At 47.4% G+C, this 26,056-nt stretch overlaps 1 protein-coding gene across 7 annotated transcripts; it reads left to right on the top strand.

The window, feature by feature from the left end:
- Positions 1–1,386: 1,386 nt before the first annotated feature.
- On the top strand, positions 1,387–26,047 carry rrbp1b (ribosome binding protein 1b). 7 transcript variants are annotated; one of them, XM_035402658.1, is made up of 34 exons: positions 1,387–1,536; positions 4,679–5,521; positions 10,577–10,737; positions 12,172–12,294; positions 12,561–12,713; positions 13,192–13,310; positions 13,691–13,823; positions 14,979–15,102; positions 15,277–15,470; positions 16,004–16,044; positions 16,156–16,246; positions 16,629–16,666; positions 16,946–17,027; positions 17,379–17,419; positions 17,509–17,596; positions 17,856–17,893; positions 18,076–18,166; positions 18,436–18,491; positions 18,673–18,763; positions 18,863–18,903; positions 18,990–19,080; positions 19,504–19,596; positions 19,963–20,055; positions 20,216–20,293; positions 20,573–20,662; positions 21,209–21,301; positions 21,386–21,457; positions 21,605–21,697; positions 22,573–22,656; positions 23,210–23,302; positions 24,107–24,190; positions 24,601–24,678; positions 24,906–25,049; positions 25,486–26,047. In XM_035402658.1, exons 2-34 carry the CDS (start codon positions 4,696–4,698, stop codon positions 25,522–25,524), a joined length of 3,756 nt encoding a protein of 1,251 aa, XP_035258549.1. In that variant the 5' UTR covers positions 1,387–1,536; positions 4,679–4,695; the 3' UTR covers positions 25,525–26,047. The 7 variants fall into 7 exon arrangements, with proteins under 7 accessions (XP_035258549.1, XP_035258552.1, XP_035258551.1 ...); XM_035402661.1 differs by having other exon boundaries at positions 10,574–10,737; positions 16,156–16,228; XM_035402660.1 differs by having other exon boundaries at positions 10,574–10,737; positions 18,439–18,491.
- The last annotated feature ends 9 nt before the right edge of the window (positions 26,048–26,056 follow it).

Genomic DNA, 26,056 nt, shown 5'->3' with positions numbered 1-26,056 from the left:
CTCACAGGAGAGGTCCTGAGAGGGAGAACCTGTTTTGGGAGGCTCCGCATTCACTTATTCTAAAATGCCAGATGATAGAGCAACGGGGGCAGCAGCTGCTCTCGTCACGTGAGCGATAGGGATAGGGAAGTGACCATTCAATCACCTCTTTGACACCTTTAACTGGAGTCCCTGCCCCTCAAAATGTCTGTGCACGCCCCTGTCCAAATAGATAAGTAATACAGCCACCTCCATGGAGTGTGGTGCCAGTGGGCCTGACCCATGTCGGGAAGTCAGCAGGTAGTTCAGTATTCCTCCCACAGTGTCAAGGTCCCCCTTGGTGAGGGATTTCAGGAAATTAACGCCCCCTGTTGCTTTTAATTAATCTGAAAGTATTTAATGGGCTTCAACACCTTCTGAACTTCAAGTCACGCAAGGGGACGCCAATTCAGCCCTTCATGGGAGTGTAATGTGTTTGAATCAAAATATATACTGACAAGATCTGATTCAAGTTAAGATTTATCCCACAAAAGTCACTTAAAAAGAAAAAGACTCGGAAGATAAAAACTTTTTTCAGTATCCCTGCACATACATGCCATGCACTGTCTCTTTACACTAAAAGAATTTGGGGTTAAATTAATGCTGTCTCTGCTCCTAAATGAATTCAGCCAGCTCTCCTGGTGTAACCTGGCAACCAGCTCTGGACTGTGAGCTAGTAGATTTGCAGGAGTTTAACTGTCATACACTCTGGCCTGGAGACAGAACTTATGTCACAAAGACCAGAGCAACAGGACAGTCTGGGAACCAGAGCCGGATTTTAAGCAACTCACAGATACGACACAAATGAAGCCTTAGCTAGTCATGCCAAAAACCAAGCCAATGATCTACCTACCAACTCACATTCCCAAAAATTATCTGATGCAAGTTCAAATTTATCAGAGTGAAAATATAAATACCATCTGCCTACCCCTCAATGAATCTGACCTCTGTACAAATAAAAAAACGTTTTTTAAGAACAGAAATACACCGAGCTTTGGACTGTACGGACCTAATTATAATTTTTCTTTTTTATTCAAACATTTAGTGAAGACCTTGGTAGCTATTGTTTTACCCAAATCACTGCTGAGAGCTTTTCTAAGACCGTCAAATGTGCATTTGACTTTCAAAACCATTTATTTAATACATTTTCTTATCGTATATTTACACATACGGTATGATGAAAAATAAACTGAAAATAGAAGAGAATGTGAAGTGAAAAATATCATAATTCTGGTTGTGTCCCGCCTCTTAATTTTGCCTCTGTATCTGTGACATGATTGGTTAAATACTCTTGATTGATAATGTTCTGCCCAATGATGCCTGGTAAATGTTAATAGTATTTGCATAATGGGCGGGCGTTACGCTGCTCGCAGAAAGTGCCACGACTCCACAGCTGCGATTCCAAGCCATCGAAACGGGACACCGGGGAGAAATCCTCAGCGCCGGAGAAAAGAAATAAACGAATTTTACCTTTCGCATTTTGAAGGTGACTTAAGACTACTTCAGACAACTGTTAAGGTAAGGTTAGTCAGCTAGCAAGGCAAGATCTGAGTTTTTCTTTTTCTCCAGCTTGCTAGTAAATCAAATTTGGAGAAATAGAGGATGGATGAATGGCAGATGGTTTGAAACAATATTAAAATGTGTTTTAATTGTTGGTTTAAATTTTTTAAACAATGCTGTCTGTAACGTTCGTTTATGAATTATTTTTGTCAGAGGAAAGAGCTTGCCAACTAACGTTTTCTAACTGTGGAGGTAGCTAAGTAAAACTCTAAATAGGGGTGCTGGGGTTAGCTAGGAGCTAGCTGGCTGGCTAACACACGGAGTTAAATCCGCTAGCATTCCCGTTAGCCATTGGCTTTCTGGCGGTGTATCCCACCTATCCAGGTTAACTATTTAACCAGCTAGTGGGTTTTTTTGCATGTTGATAAGATGTTGTAGACTAGAAATAAAATGTAGAGCTCATCTCATATTCGTAGTTGCAAACGGGATAACTACACATTTCCTCAATTGACTTGGTAACCAAAAGGCTAGCCAACCAGCTGGGAATTCTTATGTGCAGTTGTTATTTTTATTTGCAATATAACGTTCTGATAAGCGGTTTCAACGTGTGTGATTAATTTGGCTCATGCGATTTGGTCTTAGGTTAGAAAACGAACAGTAAGTTTGAATAAGTTAGCACTCTAACGTGACTCAAACGCCTTTCTAACGTTATAAACGAGCATAAAGTGGATGCAATATATTATCCAAACCAACAGTCTACAAGAGCTCTGTTTTATATTTAGCGTGTGCTCCTTATACAATCATTGCTTATGTTTGTTTTAAACGTGGGGGCGACTGTGTTGCAGTCGGGACGAATAGGAATTTTGAAAAACATTAACATTACCTGCTTCTACAGGTACACTATTACAATATTATTTTTCAGTTGGGTAACGTGTGGTTTTGTAGACATTAAACACGGCGCAGCCGCTTTAATGGGCAGATGTGACGGTGCAGCCGGAGTTGTTACGTGTCCCTATTCCAGTTTGCCTTCCTTTCTGCTGGGAAAATTATGCTTTCTTGGCAACTTTGTTTCAGTGAACGACTTTGAAACCGTTTCCAACCCTTTTGTTTTGGCTGACGTTTCCTTTGGTTTAACGCCATCCTGGGTTGCCGTAGTTGAAGTTATACGAGCCTATTTTTGGCCACATTGTAAAGACTTTTGGACACTGACCAGTCTCAAGGAATGTCTGAAGTATAAAATGCGTTGTTATAGGTTGCTTGTATATCATGTGCGACGAAGTCTCAGAAGCTTTTTATTGCCTAGCCTATTTAATTTACGAATTGAGTTTGATTATGTTTCAAGCCCGGGGTCATACCCCGTAGACCGTCTGATTTCCGTCCCTTTATTCTCCAGATAAAAAGCTATTTAAATCCTGCTAACTCCTCAGAATAGCCTCCCCCACGACACAATGTAATATCCCAGGGATTTGAACTACATTATGGCTTCCCCCTGTTGTGATCTATGTAAATACTTCCTTTACAATTTGAATTACACCGGTAATATAGTTGTGCCTTATCAGGAATCGTGACGTGGGTGTTCTGAGGGTCACAATGTTGTATAACCAAATTGCAGTACAAGGTGTTAATTATGCAGATGTTAGTCTTCCTTCCCTTTTTGGAGTTTTTAACGGATGTCCAAGTGCATGTCTCATTAATATTAATACTTCTATTGAGGGAAACCACCTTGGTACTGCTTTGATTTCTTTCCTTGTTTTCTTTTTGATTAGACAGTCATTATTTATGCTGATTCTATATTAGCTGTCTAGGTCTCAAAACTCGTGGTCAGGAATCATTCATTTGGTACAGGAAGGTTAATTAACATACAGCATGAAGTACCCTTTTGTCTACTTAAATTTCAACCTGAAACCAAAACTCAAATGAGTTGATATTGGTTGCATGTGGTTAGACTGTAGCTGAGGTGTTAAAAAGAAATTTGGTTAAGTGTAGTTCAAAGTCCTGCGATAGTTGTGCATGCATTGCCTCAACATCTGCGTGAAATCGCACGCCCATATAAATGCAGTAGTAATTGCAGGTGAAATGCAGGTAATTTTTCATGCTGCTAATTTGTTGTGCGGCGTCAAAAGGAAGGGAGGTGTTTGAATACAAGGGAGAGAAGGATCATGTGGCCTTGGGAAGTGGTTGTCTTTCAGTGTGGCAGGAGAGGAGCCTCACCTGTCGGCACTTTCCCCTCACCTGCGGCCCCTCAGGTTGTGTGTCCGTTCCGGAGAGCGGGGGCCCGCTCCCCGAGGAATTTGGCTGGAATGTCCAGGAGGCGGAGCCTGAAAGTGTGATGTGTGTGACTGCCTGTCTCTCGCAGAGAGAAGGAGGGCTGAAGGATGTGTGGAGTTATGACTGAATATGCCCAGTGCAGATGTGTGGAGTTTTGGCTGAAAGTGCCGGTGCAGATGTGTGGAGTTTTGGCTTTGCCACACTGATGGTGTATTCACTCCTTGAGCCATTCAGGTTTCCACCAGGACTAGCTCAGAGAATGTAGCTCAGGGCCAGTAGCTGGGTGGTCTCCACATAGAAAGCAAATGTTCACAGAGAGGTGCCTTGTGAACATAACTTCTATGATTCTGACGGGTTACGAGTGAAATGTGGAGCTAGTGAATATGTGTGAATATTAGGGGTGTAATGGTGTGTACCGTGCAGGATTTTTGGTTTGGCGTGGGCTGCAAACCTAGCAATTACAGTCTTGCTTTAACGCACTTGCAGAAAAACACAAATCATTTTGTGTGGAACTTAAGTTTAAAACCGAATGACAGTGTGTGTCTTATTTTGTTCTGCAAGAAATGATCGCCTGTTAGCCACTGTTTGCATTTTCTCAATAAAATAAAAGCAATTTTCTGTTTCACATTTAGGCTAGTTTTTTCTGCTGTGGCAAAAATGTACTAAACCGTGAAGTGAAAACATAGGTACGTACCGAACAAAGATTTTTGTGAACCGTTAAACCCCACGTGAATGCAGGTGAAAATGTGTGAGTACATGTGCTATCAGTGAGTCGCTCGTGTTTTTCCGTCTCGGTTTCCTGGAGTTTCCTGGTTTGTCTGTGTAGCCATGAAAGATGGATGGCTCTTCCTGTTTCCTGTTGTCCTGAAGCAGGTTTTGTTTTCCTCCGCAGGCGCTGAGGAGGCAGACATGGACCTCTACGACCCCCAGACCCTCGGCTTTGTGGTGTTTGGCGGCTTCATGGTGATCTCAGCCATCAGCATCGCCCTGGTGTCCACCTTCTCCATGAAGGAGACGTCGTACGAGGAGGCGCTGGCCAAGCAGAGGCGGGAGCTGGGCAGGACGCTGCCCGTGCCCTCGCGCTCCGAGAAGAAGAAGGAGAAGAAGCAGCTGGAGAAGAAGAGCCGAGCCAAGAAGAAGGAGGGGGACAAACCCAACGGGAAACTGCCGGTCTCTCCAGAGCCCTCCGGTGAGGCCGGGGAGCCCGTGAGCGAGGGGGAGAGCGAGCCCATCCCGGACCCCGCCCCCGTTGCTGACCCCGAGCCCACCCCCGAACCTGAATCCACCCCCGAACCTGAATCCACCCCTGAACCTGAACCCTCCCCTGAGCCCATCCCAGCCCCCTCCGCCGGCACCGCCCCCCAGCCTGAGCCTGAGCCCCCCGTCGTTGCCGTGGCCACGACCCCCGTCGCCGTCAAAGCTCCGCCTGCTGCCCCCTCTCCCAAAGACAGGAAGAAGAAGGATAAGAAAGTGGCCAAGGTGGAGCCTGCCCCCACCCAGGCTATCCCCGCCAAACCCACCCCCACCCAGGACGTTTCCGCGAAATCCGCCCCCGTGCTGGAGGCCGTGACCAAGGAGGTGCCCGTCATGGCCGTGCCACCCGTGGGGGCACTGCAGAGCCCGCCCCCTGCCACGCCCACTCTTGCCCCCACTCCCGCTCCTGCCAGGGCCGAGGAGCCAAAGGCCGAGGCACCATCGAAGAAGAAGGCAGCCTCCAAGAAGAAGGCGGAGCCAGGTCAGTTTGTCAGGGAACACCTCTTCAAACCCTGGAGTACAGTCTTTCTCCCTCCCTGTCTTCCTCCCTCCCTCCATCTCTCTCAATTCATCCTCACTCTTCCTCAATCTCCATTCATCCCTCCCTTCCTCCGTCCATTTGTTCATTCAATTTATTCACACATTCATTCATCCTCCCATCCTGTCTCCCTTCCTACTTTCACTGAGCTGATGTAGGTACTGATTAAGAGGGTGAATTCTCTGTCGTAGTACTTTCACTGGCAGTACAGAGCAGAGCATGAATCATATTAATTTATGCTGTCAGAGCCACATGGGTACTAATGGACAGGAAGTGGATGGGCGGCTCAAATGTTGGAAGACGCTGGCATGAATCTTCACTTTAAGAGCAATGAGGTCATAGATAAAATGCAGCTCATCTTGTTTTGAGAAATGGTGGTTATCAGAGTTGACAAGCCAAAGCAGATTTGCCTTCCTCTGTCTTGCCTGTCTTAGAGGTGGCTGGCTGGTGCTCACCCTGTAGCTTAGCAAGGCCAGTGTGGCCTTGTGTACCAGAGAAGAGGCTGATAAAGCAGCTCCGGATGTGGATCCCGTGTCATTGCTTTGGTGAATGCACGCTTCTACTGCGGACGGCTCGAGTAACTGGATGACTTGATGCTCGGCCATCTTAAACTGATGGATCTCCCTGGTTTGGCTCTTAATGAGACCGTTGGTGCAGCATGCTGCTGACTGAAGTGGCCATTAAGCTTTTGATATATGGAAGGTGGAAGAGCTGTTCTGTCCGAATCATTAGGCTACATTCAAATTATAGACTTTTTTTTTTTTGCCTGCGTGTGACACATCTGAATTTTCCTGTGTGAACTCAAAAATCCAATCTTTTCATATCAGATTTGGGCCACTTCCTTATGTGGTCCTATATGAGATGCACATCCAATCTGTGGCCATGCCACCGCTATGGGAACTGTCAGTTCGGAATTCATGTGGGCTTTTACACTTCACTGCACAGGTGCAGATCAATATTTTCATCCTTCTGTTGGCCTTCCTCCGCCTTCTCGCCCTCATCCTCAACAGCTGATGAAGCATCATTCGACCTCCATAGCAAATAATCTTGGGCCATGTCCAAAACAGCTTACTTTACCTACTATTGAGTATACAAGTTGTATGCAATCTTTATGCAACTTGTATGCTCAATAGTAGACCAGTAAGTTGTTTTTGACAAGGCCTCGATCAACGCTTGCAGCGCTACTTCGTTTGTTTCCATGATGGACTGTCTCATAAATATTACATTTTTGCTGCTGTTAATTCACGCAAGCGGGTTCTTTCAGGGAGAAGTCTGTTCACACTTGCAACATATGTTACTGACAAACATGAATGTGAACAGTCAATGCAAAAGGATTGGAACCCTGTTCCAGAAAGTTCTGCACTGTGTGGAACCCTGTTCCAGAAAGCCCTGCACTGTGTGGAACCCTGTTCCAGAAAGCCCTGCACTGTGTGGAACCCTGTTCCAGAAAGCCCTGCACTGTGTGGAACCCTGTTCCAGAAAGCTCTGCACTGTGTGGAACCCTGCTCCAGAAAGCCCTGCACTGTGTGGAACCCTGTTCCAGAAAGCCCTGCACTGTGTGGAACCCTGTTCCAGAAAGCTCTGCACTGTATGCAACCCTGTTCCAGAAAGCTCTGCACTGTATGGAACCCTGTTCACAGTCTGGCTCGTAGAGTGACAGGGTGATGATGTTAATGGTATCGCCTCAGGAAAAACCTGAAGAATGTAATTCATTGTTAACCTGTCATAAGGTACAAAAGAGCCATTTATAGCACCAAGCCAGTCAAGTCAGGTGGTTATGAGTTTTTGGTAATAGACTAGAAGCTTTCCATGGATACCGGTTTAAAGGGCATGAACGCTTAATTATTTAGGACTTGGATCAACGTATTTCTTAGCATGTGTTACAGTCGCTCTCTCGTATGCTTAAATCATACTGCACCTGCACATTTTCACCTGTCCCATAACCAAAGGAGATGGCTGTCCACAGGGTTTGGTTCATGGTTCATATAGAAACTATGGCACTGTGCAAGTCAACGTGGCTTTGACTTTTGTAAGTCAGTATAGTCTTTTAATGGAAGTAAGCTGACATGCCATCTCTCAACCACTGCACTCTACACTTTATAGTCCCATACTTTGGCTGCTGTAATGGAGCAAGATTGCAGTTTCCTCTTTGCTGAAGATTTGGTTAGCCAGCACATAGAGATCACCTGGGACCCATCAGACACACTGGCCTATGGCCCACACAGAAAAGGGAACCTCTGTTTCAAACGCTGAGCTGTTGCTCATACGGACAAGACCATGGCCTGCTGTCATCATACATAACCCCAAAGAGCTCATAAGACTAGACTGGACAGGTAAAGAAAGGTAAATGTACAAATTATTGATATTTGCGATTATTGGAGTATAAGGCAGCTCAGACGTGTGGGCGTGTCTGCATTGAAAGTGCGGTGGCATTGCTGAAATGCTGGGCTTGGTGCCAGCGCAGTGAGCTGAGAGGGCCTTTCACTGCAGGAAATGCCATACGAATGGTTGGGTGGTGATTGATGTCCTCCTGCTAACTGGGGCAATTAATGACATCATCATCATCCTCATTGTGAAAGTGGGCAGGGAAGCTGGAGCAGGGTTTCTGTGCGCTTTTAGCACTGAGCTTTTTCTGCCCTGGTAATTGGAAATTTGGCATTTAAAAGAAAAAAGGAACGGTTGTGTTTTTGGGGCATTAGAATGGTTTTGGTTCTTGCTCCTTCCTGAGGCTGCCCCTGTTTAACTACAACATTAAGCACAATTTATGTGGCTACTGAGTGGAATAACCTATATAACCAGAGCAGAACGGCCCTGTCTAGTGGGCCATTTTTCTCTCTCCCTCTCTCTCTTTCTCTTTCTACCCCCCTCCTCTCTCTCTCTCTTTCTACCCCCTCCTCTCTCTTTTTCTTTTCCCTGGTTTCCTGACGATGTTGATTGAAAGACACGGTACACTATGTTCGCTTCCCTCATTTCTTCCCCGTAACGCCATGGATCGTAGACGCTGCATTTTCTCACTGCCGAGATGAGGATGTGACATCACGCTCTTTTCACAGCTCATTTCCTCTGAATTCCTGCGGTCTCCCTGGCGCTTTCTTCCACGCTCGGGGGCATTTATTGCCCCACTGTGGGCCGGTTCTTTCCCCCGCCTCCGGGCCACCCGAGCCTCACCATCCTGGCGTGATTGAAGGCCACGGTGACACAAGCCCGTTTGGGAAAACCGCTGTGGACGTCATCACGGCCCTGTTTTGTCAGAACGATTTCTTCTTTCAGCTGGTAGCTTTAGACTTTTTCAGTACTGAAATGAACAATTGCAGATTTTGCACAAATACTGAGATGGAGGGTACCAGATACTTCCAAGAAAGCTGGAGCTTTTGAATGGGGAGAAAGAGGCCATCTCCCAGTTCTTGTCAGTCGTGTGAAATCAAATACCTGAAAACTGGGACACATGCTTGGGCCTTCAGCTCAGTGCACACTCCTCCACTCTGGGCTCTCAGAGCAGTGCACACTTCCCCACTCTAGACCATCAGAGCAGTGCACACTTCCCCACTCTAGACCATCAGAGCAGTGCACACTCCCCCACTCTGGGCCCTCAGAAGTGCACACTCTCTGACTCGGCCCTCAGACGTGCTAGCCCCTTCAAAACAAGGGGCTTGCCCTCATTGACTTATTTAGTCTACAGACAAAGGCGTTTCAGTGGCTGAACAATAGGGGTGTCTGTGTCCAACACAGTAGCCTTGCTCAGTGCCACCCTGCCCCATCGCCCAGCTGGGTGGAGGGGGGGGACAGAGCTGAAGTGGGGGCCAGAATCGCTTGTGAAACTGGGCTTTACTGGTCCTCTGAGAGACCACTACATCCTGCTGAAAGGAGGCCAGCGATGGCTCCAGTCGTTTTTAAATCATCAGCTGATTCTGGACCGCAGTGTTTAGACTCTGAATGAGTTCATGTTACAGTGACTCTGCGTAGCCGCTATTATGTAAATTGGAAACAAAAACAAATTGCCGCCTTGTGTGATTTCCATGAGTTCCTGTGCTCTCGTGGAGCTTGCCTTTCTTGGACTGTACAGGGGATTTCCCCCCCTGCAGAAATGGCAGACTCTTTCTCTGCCCCCCCCCCACAGAAATAGAAGGCTCTGTCTCTCTCTGCCCATTTCCTCTGAGCACAAATTTGCTGTGCAAGCAGCAGCAGGGCTGTGTGTGTTTTACACTCTGTGTGGCCTGTTGTTTTTAGAGTAGGATTAGAATGGCCCTTGGAAGAGTGCATGCACTGCGGCTGTAGTTCCTCTGTACACGGGTTCAAATGAGGGGGACTCGTGGCGCAGAACGTTGTGTGAACCCTGCAGTGGTCTGTTTGTCCTGCACCACTCTGGACAGCAGGTAGAGGGCGCCGTGTTTCCTCACAGCGGCGCAATTGGGCTCCGGGCCATCGGCCACTGCTGGTGATGGTAACCGTGGGCGACACCGGCAGCAGCGGGGTGCGTGGGAGAGAGCGGGCCGGTGTCTGGAGAGGTCAGCTGCTTTGCCGTCGGGCGGTTGGCTGACCTGCGAATGAACCGTGTGGGCGGAGCCGTCTAAGGCCCCACCCTCGCGGTTACCAGCCAGACTCTCTCTCCTCAGTCCGTCGGTCCGTCTGTCTGCCTCTCTCTGTTACGAAAGGAACGGGGAAAGAAAGGGGGTCACATGGTCTGTGTCGCTGTGTTCTCGATTGTCCCCGGGTCATTGACGAGCCTTCGACGCCTACGTTCGCCAGCTTGTGTAAGGAGGTTCCTGGAATGTTCCGGAGGGATCTGCCGCAGACAGATCGACACGCATTGACCTTATTTTCACGCCGCACGCACCAGCTCTAGTTTTCTCAAGCGAGGTTTCATTTCTCCGGGCCAGATTGAATTAACGAGGCGAGGAGTTAACGAGACGGATCTTTCCGGAGCTGCAGGAAGTGGTAATGGAGCACCTGCGGACTCTGGTGTGTGACTGACGGGCGTGTCTGCTTTTCCCCCAGCAGCCCCGGCTGCCCCGGCGGACCCGGCCGACGCCCCGATCTGCCTGCCCTACAAGACTCTACTGAGCACGCTCAGTAGCATGGTGTTCAGTGAAGGCGAGGCCCAGCGGCTCATCGAGATCCTGTCCGACAAGGCCGGCATCGTGCAGGACACCTGGCAGCGGGTAGGGCACTGTACCACACTGCTGTACCACACTGCTCTATACCACACTGCTCTATACCACACTGTAGTACCACACTGCTCTATACCACACTGCTGTTTCACACTGCTGTACCACACTGCTCTATACCACACTGCTGTACCACACTGCTCTATACCACACTGCTGTACCACACTGCTCTATACCACATTGCTGTACCACACTGCTCTATACCACACTGCTGCTCCACACTGCTGTTACCACACTGCTCTATACCACACTGCTGTACCACACTGCTATATCACACTGTAGTACCACACTGCTCTATACCACACTGTAGTACCACACTGCAGTACCACCCTGCACTATACCACACTGCTGTACCACCCTGCTGTACCACACTGTAATACCACAGTGTTGTTCCACACTGCTGTACTGCACTACTGTACCATACTGCACTGTGCCACACCCCTTCAGTATCCCTTTCTTCCTTCCCTCCCTCTGTTTCACATAAGTAGCATTAACAGCCTCAGTTCGCCCATCTGTCAAAGACATTGACTGAACTGTTTAAAAGCACAAGGCCTGTGTAAAAGCACTTGGACTGTTTAAAAGCACAAGGTCTGTTAAAAAGCACTTGGACTGTTTAAAAGCGGAAGGTCTGTTTAAAAACACAAGGTCTGTTTAAAAGCATAAGGTCTGTTTAAAAACACAAGGTCTGTGTAAAAGCATAAGGTCTGTTTAAAAGCATAAGGTCTGTTTAAAAACACAAGGTCTGTGTAAAAGCATAAGGTCTGTTTAAAAGCATAAGGTCTGTTTAAAAACACAAGGTCTGTGTAAAAGCATAAGGGCCATTGTGCACTGATGGCGAGCACACATTCTGCCCTTCTGAGCACAGCCCTAATTGGGTAGACTCATGGTAATTAATCTTCATTTGCTTGTGGACCTGCAGATGGCATTTTGGCATGCAAATGGCATGCATGCGGTGTAAAAATGCTTCATCATTTATTTAACGATGGAGAATTAGAGGCACGGGGCTCGCAATGCTCTGGAATAGCGTGAGCTCACGTCTGAGGGACGAGGCGGAATTCTCCTCCTGTTCACGTCCCGCTTTCCTGTCGCCCTGTTAATTAGATCCACCTGCTTTTGAATCTCAAAAACACCCCCGAGCTGTTAGTCCCAGTGAGCTCCCCTATGGGGGCCTGTGGGAGCTGTAGCACGGGACAAATGAGCAGGGAGATGCACGCCAGGGACATCAGACCAGCCTTTATTGCATGAATGAGCATCTAAACCAGACACAGCGCCCCCTCCAGGTCTGGAGTTAAACCTGCAGACACTGCGGCCCTCCTGGACTGGAGTTAAACCTGCAGTCACTGCGGCCCTCCAGGACTGGAGTTAAACCTGCAGACACTAACTGAACTGGCTCTCCCTCACTGTTCTCTCACTCTGTCCCTCTCTCAGGCAATGCAGAAGGGGGACCCCATGGCCGTGATCAAGAAGCAGCTGGAGGAGAAGGAGAAGCAGTTGGCTGCTGAGCAGGAAGATGCTGCAGCCGCCAAAAACCGGCAGAGGGAGCTCGCAAAGGTATGGCACGGCAAGGGGGCTTAGGGGGGAGGGTTTGGGAACTGTGTTGCTCTTCATTTACGTTGGATTTTTTATTTCTGACTTGTGTCCTTGTTCCTTTTGGGACAGTCTTGTTCTATGACATGCCTCAGCACAGTCAAATCTCCTGTAGTACAGAAACGGAGCGGATGGAGGGAACTCAGGAGCTGAGTATCTGGTGAGGCGGTAGAATACACGGTCGCACCCGCAGTGATGTAATTACCCACAACCCCCCTCTTTGCGTGCAGGAGCTGAGCACGGAGAAGTCGAAGCTGGCGGTGGTGGAGACGCGTCTGAGCTCGCAGCTGAGCGCTCGGGAGCAGGAGATGATGGCGCTGCAGGCGCGCATGCAGGCCAGCTACCAGGATCATGTGACCGAGACCCAGCAGCTCAACGCCAAGGTCAGAGGCCACGCCCGCATGCGCACAGTCTGACCAATCAAGTCTTCCATCAGGCCCCGCTCCATCCCATTAGCTTCACAGCTTGTCCCCAGGATAAGAACTGTTTGATCACAAGCGGAGCGTCAGGTCTTTATATCTTTGGGATGGGCCTGCACAAGTCATCCGTGTAACGTTGTGTCGGACGTCTAATTCACCATTTGGCCTGTTCTGTGCCTTGGGAGACTTCAATGGACTTGGCCTGGGGGTGGGGGGTGGGGGTAATTTGAGGTGTGTGTGTGTGTTCGTTGTTTGTTTTTTTTTGTTTTTTTTTCGCTCCTTTGTGGAAAAGGAGGCCGGTTGTGGGGCAGAATTACCGGACCAGAAAGGTGACGCTCACCGCACGCTTGAACTCTGGTGATCGTACAGTGAATTTATCGGAGATTGAGGACTATAAGGAAGTGTGGATGTAATTCGCTCCCCCCCCCCCGCCCCCCCACAGATCCAGAGCCTGCAGGAGCAGCTGGAGAAGGGGCCCAACGCTCAGCTGGCCCGCCTGCAGCAGGAGAACACCATCCTGCGGGACGCCCTGAACCAGGCCACCAGCCAGACCGAGAGCAAGTGAGCAACCCCCCCCCACCTAACCCCTCACCCCTGTACCCCAATACCCCCTCGCAACCTGCACACAAACATCACCTCTGTATCTCAATATCATCCCCAGCCTGTCCCCCCACCCCCACCTCACTCCTCACCTCTCACCCCTGTACCCCAGTACCCTCCTCAACCGGTACACAAACCCCACCCCCTCACCTATGTACCCCAATATCATCCCCAGCCTGACCCCCCCACCCCCAGCACCCAGATAACAGCTGTTATTACAAGCATGCTGTGCTTTAAAGCTTTAACAGCGCAGTAAAGCTGTTAGTTCCGCCCTTGCTGTGCTTTAAAGCTTTAACAGCGCAGTAAAGCTGTGCTGAGCCTGCGCTCCTGTGTCCCCGCAGGCAGAACGCAGAGCTGGCCAAGCTGCGGCAGGACTGCGCCAGGCTCAGTAAGGACCTGGGCGAGTCGGGCCGGGCACTGCAGACTCAGGAACAGCAGAGGAAGAGCCTGGAGAAGCAGCTGGCCCAGCTCCAGGTGAGCCACACTGCTGTACCTGTGCCGGAAGGTTCCGGATGAATCGCCTCCCGGCCCTGAGTGCACTCTAACACCCCGGGCTGGATTGAACCGTGACACCAGACCAGACTGAGTTTTTATGGAGAAAAACCTCTGATTTTACTGAGTAAAGCTTGCTCAGTGTGGGAAATAAAGGAAGTTTAGAATTTTAATCAATTTGATACAAAGGTTTCCATAGCAATATGTTGTGACGTTGGTTAAAAGGATTCCATCATATCTTTAAACATGTCTTGTAAAGATGTGACATTTAGGATCCCAGGGAATTCAACAGATATTCTAAAACAACATTTTCCTCAAAACAACTTTCTAGAACAGCCTCTCTGGGTGATCTGCCTTGTCCTTCAGGGAGTTGATTGTAACTCTCCAATGTAAGCGATAAGTTGACCCGTTTGGTCATTGTTTAACTGCCTTGCCCTGGAATGTGGCGTTATCCAAGGCTGTTACCTAACACAGGGCGTCTCCAGACCCTGCGTTCTCCACCCAGTCTTCCTGTTCCGCCTGTGAACCTCTTCTCAGCCCAATTCTGTCAGCTTTCCACACATCTCTCTACAGATGCCCTTTAGATTAAAAACAAAAACATTTTTCTCTGTCAAGTTTCTGCTGTTTTCCAAGAAAGTGTTGTGACTGGACTGTCACCTCAGAAAGTACTTTGCCTGGGTCGGGCATTGCTGTGCAGGGAGGCAGTCTCTGACCTGATTGGCCGAATGTGGTGCTGGCATGTTCCTTTGGCACGGCTCTGCATATTCGCTGCCATCTAGTGGCAGACAGGAGCTATTGACATGAGTGCCGTGAGAAACGGCCAAGTGTGTGTAACTTGTCAGTCTTGTTTGAACCGATCAGAAGGCTTTGCACTCAGCTGATTTGCTCTAATTCAAACAAGTTGTCCCTAGTCCATATTTTATATCGACTCTGGACTGCACTTCCCCACGTGTAGTATTGGTCAAGTTTGGTTTGGGCCTAAACCATATTTCCCTGGTAATAGTTTGATGGTCAATATTTCCTCACTGCTGGTTCGGGTGTGAGCTGGATTTAGTTGTTCGGTTCTGAAGCATTTTGGTCCTGGTTTGATTGTGGGTTGGTCCTGAGTTGGTTCTGAAGCATGTCGTCCCGCCCCAGGCCAGCTCGGCGGACAGTGAGCGGGGCCTGCAGGAGAGGCTGGAGGAAGTGAGTGAGGAGCTGAGGAAGAGCCAGAGCCACAGCAGCAGCCTGCAGACACAGCTGGAGAACTGCGCTCTCGCAGGTCAGTATACACGCGCGCACACACACACACACACACACACACACACACACACACACACACACACGCAGAGTTACAGCGGCATTCTGCAGACCCAGCTCTCTCACGGGGCAGTACACAAACTCAGCAGGTTTTTGCGGAGGTGCAAGGTGTGACCACAGTGGCTCTGTCCCGCAGAGCTGCAGTCGCGCGTGGAGAAGGCGGAGTCCGAACTGACGGACAGGCGTGGCCAGGTGGAGGCGCTGCAGGCCCAGCTGGGACAGGTGGTGCAGGAGAAGACCATGCTCCAGGAGCAGGTCTCCTCCATACAGGTCCTGCTGGAGGCGGGACAGAGCATGGGGGTGGAGCAGGAGGAGGAGCATCGAGCACAGGTGGGTGGGGCTAGGCAAAGATGGCAGAGCATCTGACAAGATGGGAATGTCAGCTTGGAGGTGAATGGAGAATGCTATTTGGAAGCTGTAGTCAGATTGTAGTCCATTGGGGAATTTACTGTGTGTGTGTTGCAACTGGATGTATTTATGCAAATGTTCCAGCAGCCTTCGTGAGAATGCGTGTAGAAACTCTGCCCTGTGTCTTTAGTGCTGAAAGTCTTGGAAAAAAGGTGTTGAAAGATTGGAAAAAAGTGTGTATTGACCATAAATCAACACATCTTGGGAAAGCATTGAACATGATCAGGTGAATTGCTTCAGGACATAACCGTTCAGCTGTGCTGAAATAGTTTCTGATTTCTACTCAACAGGTATTTCATAAGGGGTGTGTGATCTTTTGGTATATGTTATTTTTTTCCCCTGGTATGACGTCATTTATTACATCATGTTTAGGATGTCACTGTGCTTTTTCTGTCCAGTGATGACAGATCTCACCATTTCCACGGTTACATATTTTGCTCATTCACACTTTACAGGTGGCGAAAGCTGCAGAGGAGGCGGAGCACCTGCAGTCCAGGTGTGTTTAACAGCGTGTTCAGTTTGACCCATTCCTCGCATTTACTTTTTTCATGAACTTTCCTTGTCTGTACACATGTATATTTATCTGAAAGTTTGCCACACATTTTAGGCTCATGGAAAAAGAGAACCGGGTGACATCACTGGAGGAGGAGCTTAAACAGCTGAAGGAAGAGATGGAACTGGTGAAGAGCACAAACGCTGTGAGTTTCTCTCCCTGTGGAAGTTGCATAGTTATAACATACAACATATACATATAACATTATGAAATACCTCCGTCTGATCTAATGCATAACAACTAGGGTCCTTGTCAGGTAGTGCGCGTTGTACCATAGAATGATGCATAGTGTGAGCTGCACATCAGTCTTAAGATTTTGTTGGTCATGTAGTCTGATACCAGGCACCAAAAACAGATCTTTGAACCTAATTTATACATTATCCTTACTGTCATTGCATAAGTGTGATTTGGGTTTAAAATCCCAGGTTTCACTGGACTGCAGAGGAAGGAAGAGCTGTTGGGTAAATAACACAGTGCTGGTGTACCTTTATTCGCTTCACTGACTTCATGTAAAATTCTTTTTTCAGAAAACAGACACCATAGAGGTGGATTCACTGCAGAACGGGTGGGTGAAGACTGCTTCTGCTTCTCTTAAATCAGATAACTTTTTTTTGGGGGGGGGGGGATCAAACTTGTAATTATTGGGGCCTGGAAATAATGTGTTTGTTTTCACTTTATATTTAATTAAGTAAAACAGCCAAAGTAAACTAGGCTAATTAGAAATAAATTGGTTTCTGTTATTCTAAAGTAAATTGACCCAGTTTGATGGTTAAGTGTGTTTAGGCTTGGAGTAAAACGTGCCTTTTATGTGTCTGTGTGCAGTAATGTGTTATGTTTTTTTCAGCTTGTCAGAGAGCAAGGTGGCATTGCAGGAAGAACTGAACCAGCTGAAGGAAGAGATGGAACTGGTGAAGCAGTCAAACTCTGTAAGTGTGCCATGTTTAAGCACAGTTTGCTATGTATGATATCATACCTGAGCTGCCCATTAGCTGACATTACATTTACATTATTTGGCAGACATTGTTTGACATCCTAAAATATATTTTTTGGTCACTCAACTTTAACACCTGAAATCAAGTTCCCATCACTCAACTATAACAGCTGAAATCCATTTCTCATCACTCAGCTTTGAATATTTCAGAACTCTGGCCCCATGCTGCCGTTTTCTTGATTGGAGGTGTTTAAATTCAGGATGGGTTGTAGAACAGGTGCAGCTTTCCTGCTGTACTCTGACTTTAATTCTGTTCTTAAACTAATCATGTAAACTCATATTTCAGCTGCCGGATGTCACAGCAGAGACTGAGCAGCTACAGAAAAGGTATGTGCTCCATTGATTATGTCTTTAAATGGGTTGCTTTAGTTGTTTTTTTTTTCACTAAATACAATATGTGTGGATTGATCTTTCAGCCTTTTGGAAAAGGAGCAGCAGGTGTTGTCACTAGAAGAGGAGCTTACTCAAATTAAGGATGAGATGAGTCGGGTAAAGGACACGGCTGTAAGTGCATCTTTTAAACGACCTGTGTGATTATTGTGCGCTGCATAAAGTTAACCATGTGATCTTTACTTTAAATCCAGAATTCCATCATTTAGCAAATCTGTCTTTAACTGGCTGGATTTTTTTTTATGACCTGTCCTTGCCTGTCTTAGGTGTTCTGTTGTTGTTGATCGGGGTGCTGAAAAGTTTTGTTAAATTTTGCCTTTATCGGTTTCTTTGATGCCTCTCCTGGTGGATTACTGCAAATGCATTTGAGCAGCCTGACCTGAGTGTGGAGAATGAGGACCTGCAGAACAGGTAAATGGAACCTCCCTGATGTTTCATTACTAAACTCCCTTTGATGAGTCTGTTGTTTAAAATCTGAAGCTCAAACCAGTCCGTTTAAAATCTGAAGCTCCTGTGAGTCAGTCTTGTTTAGTCTGAAGTTCTGATGAGTCAGTTTATAGTCTGAAGCTCTAACCCGTCCGTTGTGTTTAAAGTCTAAAGGAGAAGGACGGTCAGCTGTTATCACTGGGAGAGGAGCTCACACAGCTGAAAGAACAGATGGAGCAAATGAAGAACACAAACACTGTAAGCTTTACATATTTAATGACGTACAAATGAAACATAAATTGGCTGTTAAGATTTTCTGAACCCTTGACATTTTTAATAATGAAACATTTCCTCTAATTTTTGCTTTTGCATTTTTTTAGTGTTTATGTCTTTTATGACACAAAATGACAATTTTTAAATCAAGTGCTGGACACCTAGGAACTAGCTCAACTCAGTGGGCCAGTTCAGTGTTTCTTCTCTAAGCTGTATCCATAGTTCTTTACTCAGAGATTTAATTTGTATTTTAGCAGGCCGACCTCAGGGCAGAGCAGAGCAGAACAGAGACTGAACACCTGCAGTGCAGGTAAGAGGCCGCCATTAAGCCGTTACATCTTACATACACACGCGGACATACACATGCACACACAGACACAAAAATGAGCACAGACACACACACACGCAACCAGATTTGCATACTTGCGCACACACACAGACACACACTGTGACTCTTACTATCTAAGCGGCCTGTTTCTGCTCTGTTTCAGTCTCCTGGATAAAAAGAGCCAGATGACCTCACTGGAGGCGGAGCTTGCGCAGCTCAGGGAGGAGATGGAGCTGGTGAAGAATGGCACAGCTGTGAGACTTTTCCCTCAGTGCTCCATTAAGAATGCATGTGTAACACGCACGCGCTGATCCTTTTTCCTAAAACGCCGTTCTCTTCTGATCCTGTTTCAGCAGCCTGCCGATGCGGCAGAGACTGAGCAACTCCAGAACAGGTAAAGGGCCTGGCTCTTTCTCCTTCACACTTAAATCCATTCCTTTTTAGAGGTTCTCGTGTGAAACGAAGGCTTCCTGTTTTTAGCCTCAGGGAGAAGGACCTCCAGGTGACGTCTCTGGACGAGGAGCTTCAGCAGCTGAAGAAAGAGCTGGAGCAAGTGAAGAACAAGAGTAACGTGAGTTTTTTACATTTATTTATTTATTCATTTATTTATGTATGTATTCTTTTTTTTATTTAAAATTGGTTTCTATATGAATGTAGAGAGAGATTGCCAATTGGTTTTATATGAATGTAGAGAGAGATCTGGGATCACTTTTGTCTTTGTGCTGATAGTGGATTAGTTTAGGATATTAACCCTTTGAGGTGTAAGATCACGAACATGTGATTAGAGTGCGCTTAACATAACTTAACTAATCTTGATGTAACAGTCACTACTGGTAACAGAAAGCAACGGAGTTCTTAAACACTGACTTAAAATTTTGAGGAAAAAAAAAAGAACAGCGTTCTAAAAAAACCTACTCTTCCAGAGGGTTAACTGTGAAAGCTGATCCCAGATAAGGACTCTGAGGCTCACTCTGTATATCCTCTGTCCAATCAGGAGCTCCGTGAGAAGAACTGGGCCGCCATGGAGGCGGTGAACGCAGCAGAGAGACTGAGCGAGGAACGGCTGAGCTCGGCTCAGAGCGCGCAGGTCTGGCAACCCAGAATCCTCAAAAACTTTTCTCTCTACAGTACTCTCTCTCTCTTTCTGTCTCTCTCTCTTAATTATCCTTTTTCAACTGCTTTGTCTAGCACATTATTCAGGGATCTGATTTTTTTTATTTGTCAGGAAATACTGATTTTCAGATCTTAAATCTCCTGAACTGAGGCCAAGGTTAGTCATAAGCATGACTGTTTTTTTCTGATTAATCAGGGAAATTCTCTTCCCTGATTTTCCAGGGATGTGCATTCTGAAAGTGTTGGTGTCTCTGTTGCTCTGTGGGATTTGTGGTGTGGTAAAGTCCCAGAATGCTGTGCGGCCCTTGTGAGGTGGCTCATGGTGAATGTGTGTCTCCAGGACGCTGTGCAGCTCCAGCTGGCTTCATTCCAGGCTGAGACCAGGATAGCCTTACAGAGCCTCTTTCCACAGGTCTCCATGGAGACCGGGCAGGTAAACCAACACATGAACCTATCCCAGAATCCTTCACTGTGCAGTCAGTGCCTGTGCTCAGCTGCTAGCATGGTAAAACATAATAAAAATATTTGTGGTTAAAGCAAGCTAGCCATGAATTTGATTGGTGGTTCAGCTGTTTGGCTCTCATTCTCTGCAGGGTGATTGGCTGCAGGAATTCACTCTGAAAGCACAGGAGGTCGCCAGTGAGCAGAGCGATATGTCCGCGCAGGCAGCGGTAAGCGCTCACCGATCCGGGCGGGTGGATGTGCATGTCTGCGTTTATTTATGCCTTTCAGCAGATTACTGACCATTTCATCAGTATTCAGAACAGAATTGTTCCTTGATATGATGGTAGGTTTTGCTGAATTGCTGGATTTCTAGAAAATCTTCCTGGGTCTGCAGAATGTTTCGTTCCCCTTTCTTTCAAATATGACCAGCATGTATGTAGAGATGGACCAGCATGCAGACTCTGCCCCAGGGTGCAGTAGAGACGGGTATTTTTTGCCTGTTTCAGGTCCTGCAGGAGAAGCTGAGGGAGATGGAGGAGGCGCAGGGTGTGTTACAGACCAAGTGCGACCAGTACAGGACCGTCCTGGGGGAGACCGTACGTGCACAAACAGCTTTACAAACACACACCTATACAAACACACACACCACCTTTACAAACACACACCTATACAAACACACACACCACCTTTACAAACACACACCTATACAAACACACACACCACCTTTACAAACACACACCTATACAAACACACACACTACCTTTACAAACACACCTTTACAAACACACACACCACCTTTACAAACACACACCTATACAAACACACACACTACCTTTACAAACACACACCTATACAAAATCAGCTTTACAAACACACACCTATACAAACACATTCACTACCTTTACAAACACACACCTATAGTGAGTTATTACAGTACTGACTGGTAATTGTGCCAGCTCCCTGGATCTTACAACAGTTGGTTTGTTCCCCTACTACTCCCCAGGCTTTGTCAATAGTTGGTATCTCCCTGACTCTAACAGTAAATGGTAGCTCCCTGGCTATAACAGGCTATTGGTATCTCCCTGGATTTTTGAGGAAATTGTATCCCCCTGACCCTAACTGTAGTTGGTATCTCCCTGCAGGAGGGCATGCTGAAGGAGCTGCAGAAGGGTGTGGAGGAGGAGGAGGAGGTTTGGAGGACCAAACTCGCTGAGTCCGAGGAGCAGCTCAAAGCGGTAACCATGACAGCAAGCCTTTCCCATGACCCCAGGCAGAGGGCGGGGTACTTGATCACTGATCTGACTGTGGTTCTTCTGCAGGCTCAGCAGCAGATAAAGCTTCTAGAACAGACTTTAAAAGCAACCAATGAGGAGAGCCAGAGCGCCGAGCAGGTAAAGACTGACTGCACGCATGCATGAGTGCGCACACACACACACACACACACACACGTACACACTCGCATGCACTGAGAGTACACTCAATCCCTCTCTCACTCTCTCTCTCTCTCTCAATCCCTCCCTCTCTCTCTCTCCTTCCAGCTGAAGGAGCAGGTCATGCTTCTGGAGGCACAGCTGGAGAAACAGCTGGAGTCAGCAGTCAACAACCAGAGTTACGCCGAAGAGGTGACACAGGTAAACCTGCTCACCTGTACGCACCTTTTATACCTTTGCATACCTTTACACACCTGCAGTCAGCAGCCAGAATTACACAGAGGTGACACAGGTAAACCTGCTCACCTGTACGCACCTTTTATACCTTTGCATACCTTTACACACCTGCAGTCAGCAGCCAGAATTACACAGAGGTAACACAGGTAAGCCTGTTCACCTGTACACACCTTTTATACCTTTGCATACCTTTACACACCTGCAGACAGCAGGCAGAATTACACAGAGGTAACACAGGTAAGCCTGTTCACCTGTACACACCTTTTATACCTTTGCATACCTTTACACACCTGCAGTCAGCAGCCAGAATTACACAGAGGTGACACAGGTAAACCTGCACACCTTTACCTGTCCGTGTACAACTTTACACACCTGTACAATGCAGGTATCTGGTATCAACAAAAAAAAAAAAATATATATACAAGGAAACATTTAGGATTTTGTTCAACTGAGTTGGACTCCAGGTCGGAGGGCAGCATACCAAGGGCTGATCTGTTTCGGGATTTCAATCCAACTTCTGCTCTTAATTGTGTAATTCTTTACATTTTTGATGAAGCTACAGCTTCAGACTGCACATGTATCCTTGGTAAAATAAATAAAAATACATTTTACTGTCTGATATCAGAGTGAACAGCAGCAGGTTTTTTCTGCGGTTTTGTGTGATAAAGCCAATTTGCAGAGTTAATTGTTGGAACAAAAAACAGGTTAAAGACTGTCCTTGGAATTGAGTTGTGCAGCAGCAGTGGAGGGCGTCCTCCTGGATTGTGCTACAAAGCTGATTGTAATGAAACTGTGCCATTCTGAATATCTGACCTGCTGGTACCTGTCTGTCCCTGCAGCTGAAGCTCCTATTGGCTGAAACTCAGGACCAGCTCATAGCAGCGCAGTCCGAGGCTCAGAAACAGAGGGAGGAGCTGGCCATGGTGAGCACCCAATCATAATCTGTGGGTCCGGTCCTGGAGGGCTGAAGTGTTTGCAGGTTTAACTCCAGTCCTGGAGGGGGCGCTGTGTCTGCAGATGTTCATGGTTTCCTTCAGTCTCACAGCCCTGAAATTTATGGGCCAGGAGTTTCCTAATCTCACAGTGTGAGCTGTGTGCTTTAGGGCGTGAAGCTGCATGGAGTCTGATCTTGGAGCCACATGTTGATCTCTGAGTCATGGTTGGCTCCTCCCACCTCATGTACCCAATCCAGTCAACCAGTTTATGTTCCAGAAAGATCTGTGAATCTTCACAGAACAGCATGAAGTGCCACACTGTACTACAGCCATCAGAGAACATTTTTAATCTCTTGTGCTGTCAGAATGTGTTGAAAGTTTTGTGTTTCCATCGAGAATTCTTATTGGTGGTTGGAGCAAAATGCACTGGCCCATGCTCCACCTCCTCACCAAATGGCCCACCCCCTAGCTGAATGGGGGCACTGTGTTCCGGGCCACCAAGGGGGCGGAGCTTGGATTTAGCGGCAGCTTCCTGTTGCAGGTGAGGCAGCATCTGTTTGAGATGAGGGAGCGCGCTCAGAGAGAAGACGACTCCCACCCGCAAAACGGACAGCCCGAGACGCAACCCAGCCAGGTCAGGGTGCGAGCCCCCGGGGGCACCCTGCAAAGCCTGCTGGGGAGAGCTGGACCTCCAGAGCATCACCTTTCGCTAGAGCAGGGGTCTTCAGGCAGTGCTGTGCAGACAAAACGGTGCAGTTAAATGGGCAACAATACACAAAACACAGTCAAGATTTCAAATGAAATTGTAAACTATGATTAGAATAGAGGCACAGGTTTCTGTGTTGGTGACAGAGGTCAGTGACCTGTATCACATATGAAATACCTACTGGCAAGTACACACTTAAATGCACATATTTAAAATACTACCTGTGTCACTCTTTTGGCAATCCAAAGAGGCACTTGACTCTACCCCTTTGTGGGGATAAAACGCACCCTGCTCTATTGCACTTCCTGTTGACCCCTGCACTCCTGCAGTCCAGAGCTTCCCACAGGCAGCAGCTGATGGTTTTGCGCTAACTCCTGTGTGCGTGCGTGCGTATTGTGTGCAGGCTTGTGTGTTTTCCAGTCACTGCTGTTAACCCTCGGATGCCTGCTGCTGTGATTATCTAACACACTCGCCCAGCTGGGGCATGCCTTACAGTGGCTCTAACTCCCTGTGTGAAGGCTTTATTCAGGCTGTGTGCTGCCCCGTGTGGCCTGGAGTGGAATAACAAGCAGGGCGTCTGGGGGGCTGTGCATATTCTCCCACCTCATTAATACGCACTCCTACCCTGGCGTCGGGACGCCACGGCAACCCATGGCTGCGTGTCAAGCTTGGCTCTGCTCTTGTCTTTGTGCTGTTGCAATCGTCGTGACGCCCGCGTGTTCCCCTGCGCAGGTGCAGCTGCAGATGGAGCAGACGCAGGGGGATCTGCAGAGCGAGCAGGTGCTCAGGCGGCAGGTGTTCGAGGAGTTTGAGCAGGTGAGTAGCAGCAGGTTGGCTCCATGTACTGCACACTACTGTCATACGGCTGGGATGGTAAAGGGGAACTCAACCAAAAATCATTTAGCTTGCTGGTTACCTCCAGAATGACTTACCTGTAACATTTGTAACATATCATGTCTAATGCTTATAATGCCCAGAACTGGGCTCCACCCCAAACAGTCACTCAGGAATAAGAAAGTCCAGCGTTCAGTTAACACCATAATTATATCATCTGGCAATTGTAAGCATACTAGATTTAGTGTAAATCTTTCCTACTTTCTTATTCAGTGTACTCAACAAGCATACTCCAAGTAAGCTGTTTTGGACACAGCCCTGGTGTCTATGACCACTGTACTGCTACAGTATTTCCTTCAGGCCTTATAAGTGTTTCTCCCTGGTTCCCTCAGGCCCAGAAGTCTGTGAATGACCTGCAGATGCAGCTGGATCTGCTGAAGGCTGCACCTCCTGGTGGTACAGAACTCAAGGTACTCACAGATCAGCCTACAACACGTTAGATTTACACTGCACAGAAAGATAATTACATTTTCAAACATTCATTTTTGACAATTCAGAAAAAAATGTTTTTCCCCTATTCAACGTTGGAATATTGGATGCATGTCTGACAGCCTCCACTTTCATGCAGCTGTGGCGATGTTGCATTCGGAAGCTGTTGTAGTGCAATGTGGGACTTGTAGTTCTCTGCTTGCTGTAGGAGAGGTTGGAGAAAGAGAAGAAGCTGACGAAGGACCTGGGCCAGGCTGCTACCAAACTGCAGCAGCTGCTGAAGGCCACACAGGAGCAGCTCGCCAAGGAGCAGGGCACCGTCAGAGCTCTACAGGAGCAGCTGCTTGCCAAGGTGGCTCCTCCCCCACATGAGCTCCTCCCCCACCTCAGCTGCTCACAGATCAACCAGAAAAGAGCCCCACTCTACCCTCCTACTCCAGCTCTCTCTCTGTCTTTCTCTCTCTCTCTCTCACTGTCCCTCGCTCCCTCTCTCCATCGCTCTTCCCCTCCCTGCTCTCTTTCTCTCCCCGTTAGTGTGATGTTCTGGTAATATTTCCGCAGCATTACTGACTGTTGTCAGCGTCACTGTGTTTGTTGGAGAGTAGTGAGGTTGACCATCTCTTCTCATCATTTCCGTCAGTATGTACATAAACTCAGAGAACATGTTGCTCTGTAAAGTTTCAGGTCCCATAGTAAATACTACCCCTGCTGTATGTAAATGTCGGAGTAGGTCAGTGTGCCTTTGTGTAAATGTTGAAGTAGCTAACAGTGCATTCTGTCTGTTCCAGGCTAATGTGGAGGACCTGAAGGAGGGAACATCCGTCTGAAACTGAAGAACCGTCACAAGAAACATGCCAAAATGCCTTATGATTAAAGTTATGCATTCTTTTCTGTCCTATCTGTTGTACTGTAGTTTACGATGAAACCTTTTTGAAAAAACGAAACCAAACGAGAACAGTTAAGAACATTTCACTGAAAAGGAGGAAAACATACAGCTACGTACAGAACCTTTTTTATGTTTATTATTATTGTTATTGTTGTTGGAACGTACATTCCATCGGTGAGGTTCTGGCCGTGTCAGAAACCCCACTCTGCCTTATATTGACAGAATTCACCAAGGTGCAGTGTTAACGAGAAAGGGAATCCACGTGTGCGTTAAACGCGCGTCGACTAGTGCAATTACGTTTTTTTTTTTTTTTAAATGCGTCGTCCGACGGAAGGTCGAAACGGGAAGGAACAGTTCATGATACACGAACGGAACACGTGTGAAGCCGTCTACGTCCTGGAGCCGACTGCCAACCAAAAGTGTGAATTTGATAAAGAATAAACTACAATGTAGCTTATCTGTGACTCCTTTGA

This window comes from Anguilla anguilla, chromosome 2 (assembly GCF_013347855.1).
Source record: "Anguilla anguilla isolate fAngAng1 chromosome 2, fAngAng1.pri, whole genome shotgun sequence".
In the NCBI taxonomy this organism is placed as follows: Eukaryota; Metazoa; Chordata; class Actinopteri; order Anguilliformes; family Anguillidae; genus Anguilla; species Anguilla anguilla.
The sequence above is the reverse complement of the archived record's forward strand: the minus strand, read 5'-3'. Positions and strand labels throughout refer to the sequence as shown.

What these genes read in the sequence shown, in the direction of transcription:
- rrbp1b (XM_035402656.1), top strand. Translation starts at nt 4,696, where the DNA reads ATGGACCTCTACGACCCCCAGACCCTCGGCTTTGTGGTGTTTGGCGGC. An exon ending in CCCAGCAGCTCAACGCCAAG is followed by an intron (nt 12,714 to 13,191) that starts GTCAGAGGCCAC and finishes GCCCCCCCACAG; the next exon opens with ATCCAGAGCCTGCAGGAGCA. An exon ending in CCGAGGAGCAGCTCAAAGCG is followed by an intron (nt 21,302 to 21,385) that starts GTAACCATGACA and finishes GTTCTTCTGCAG; the next exon opens with GCTCAGCAGCAGATAAAGCT.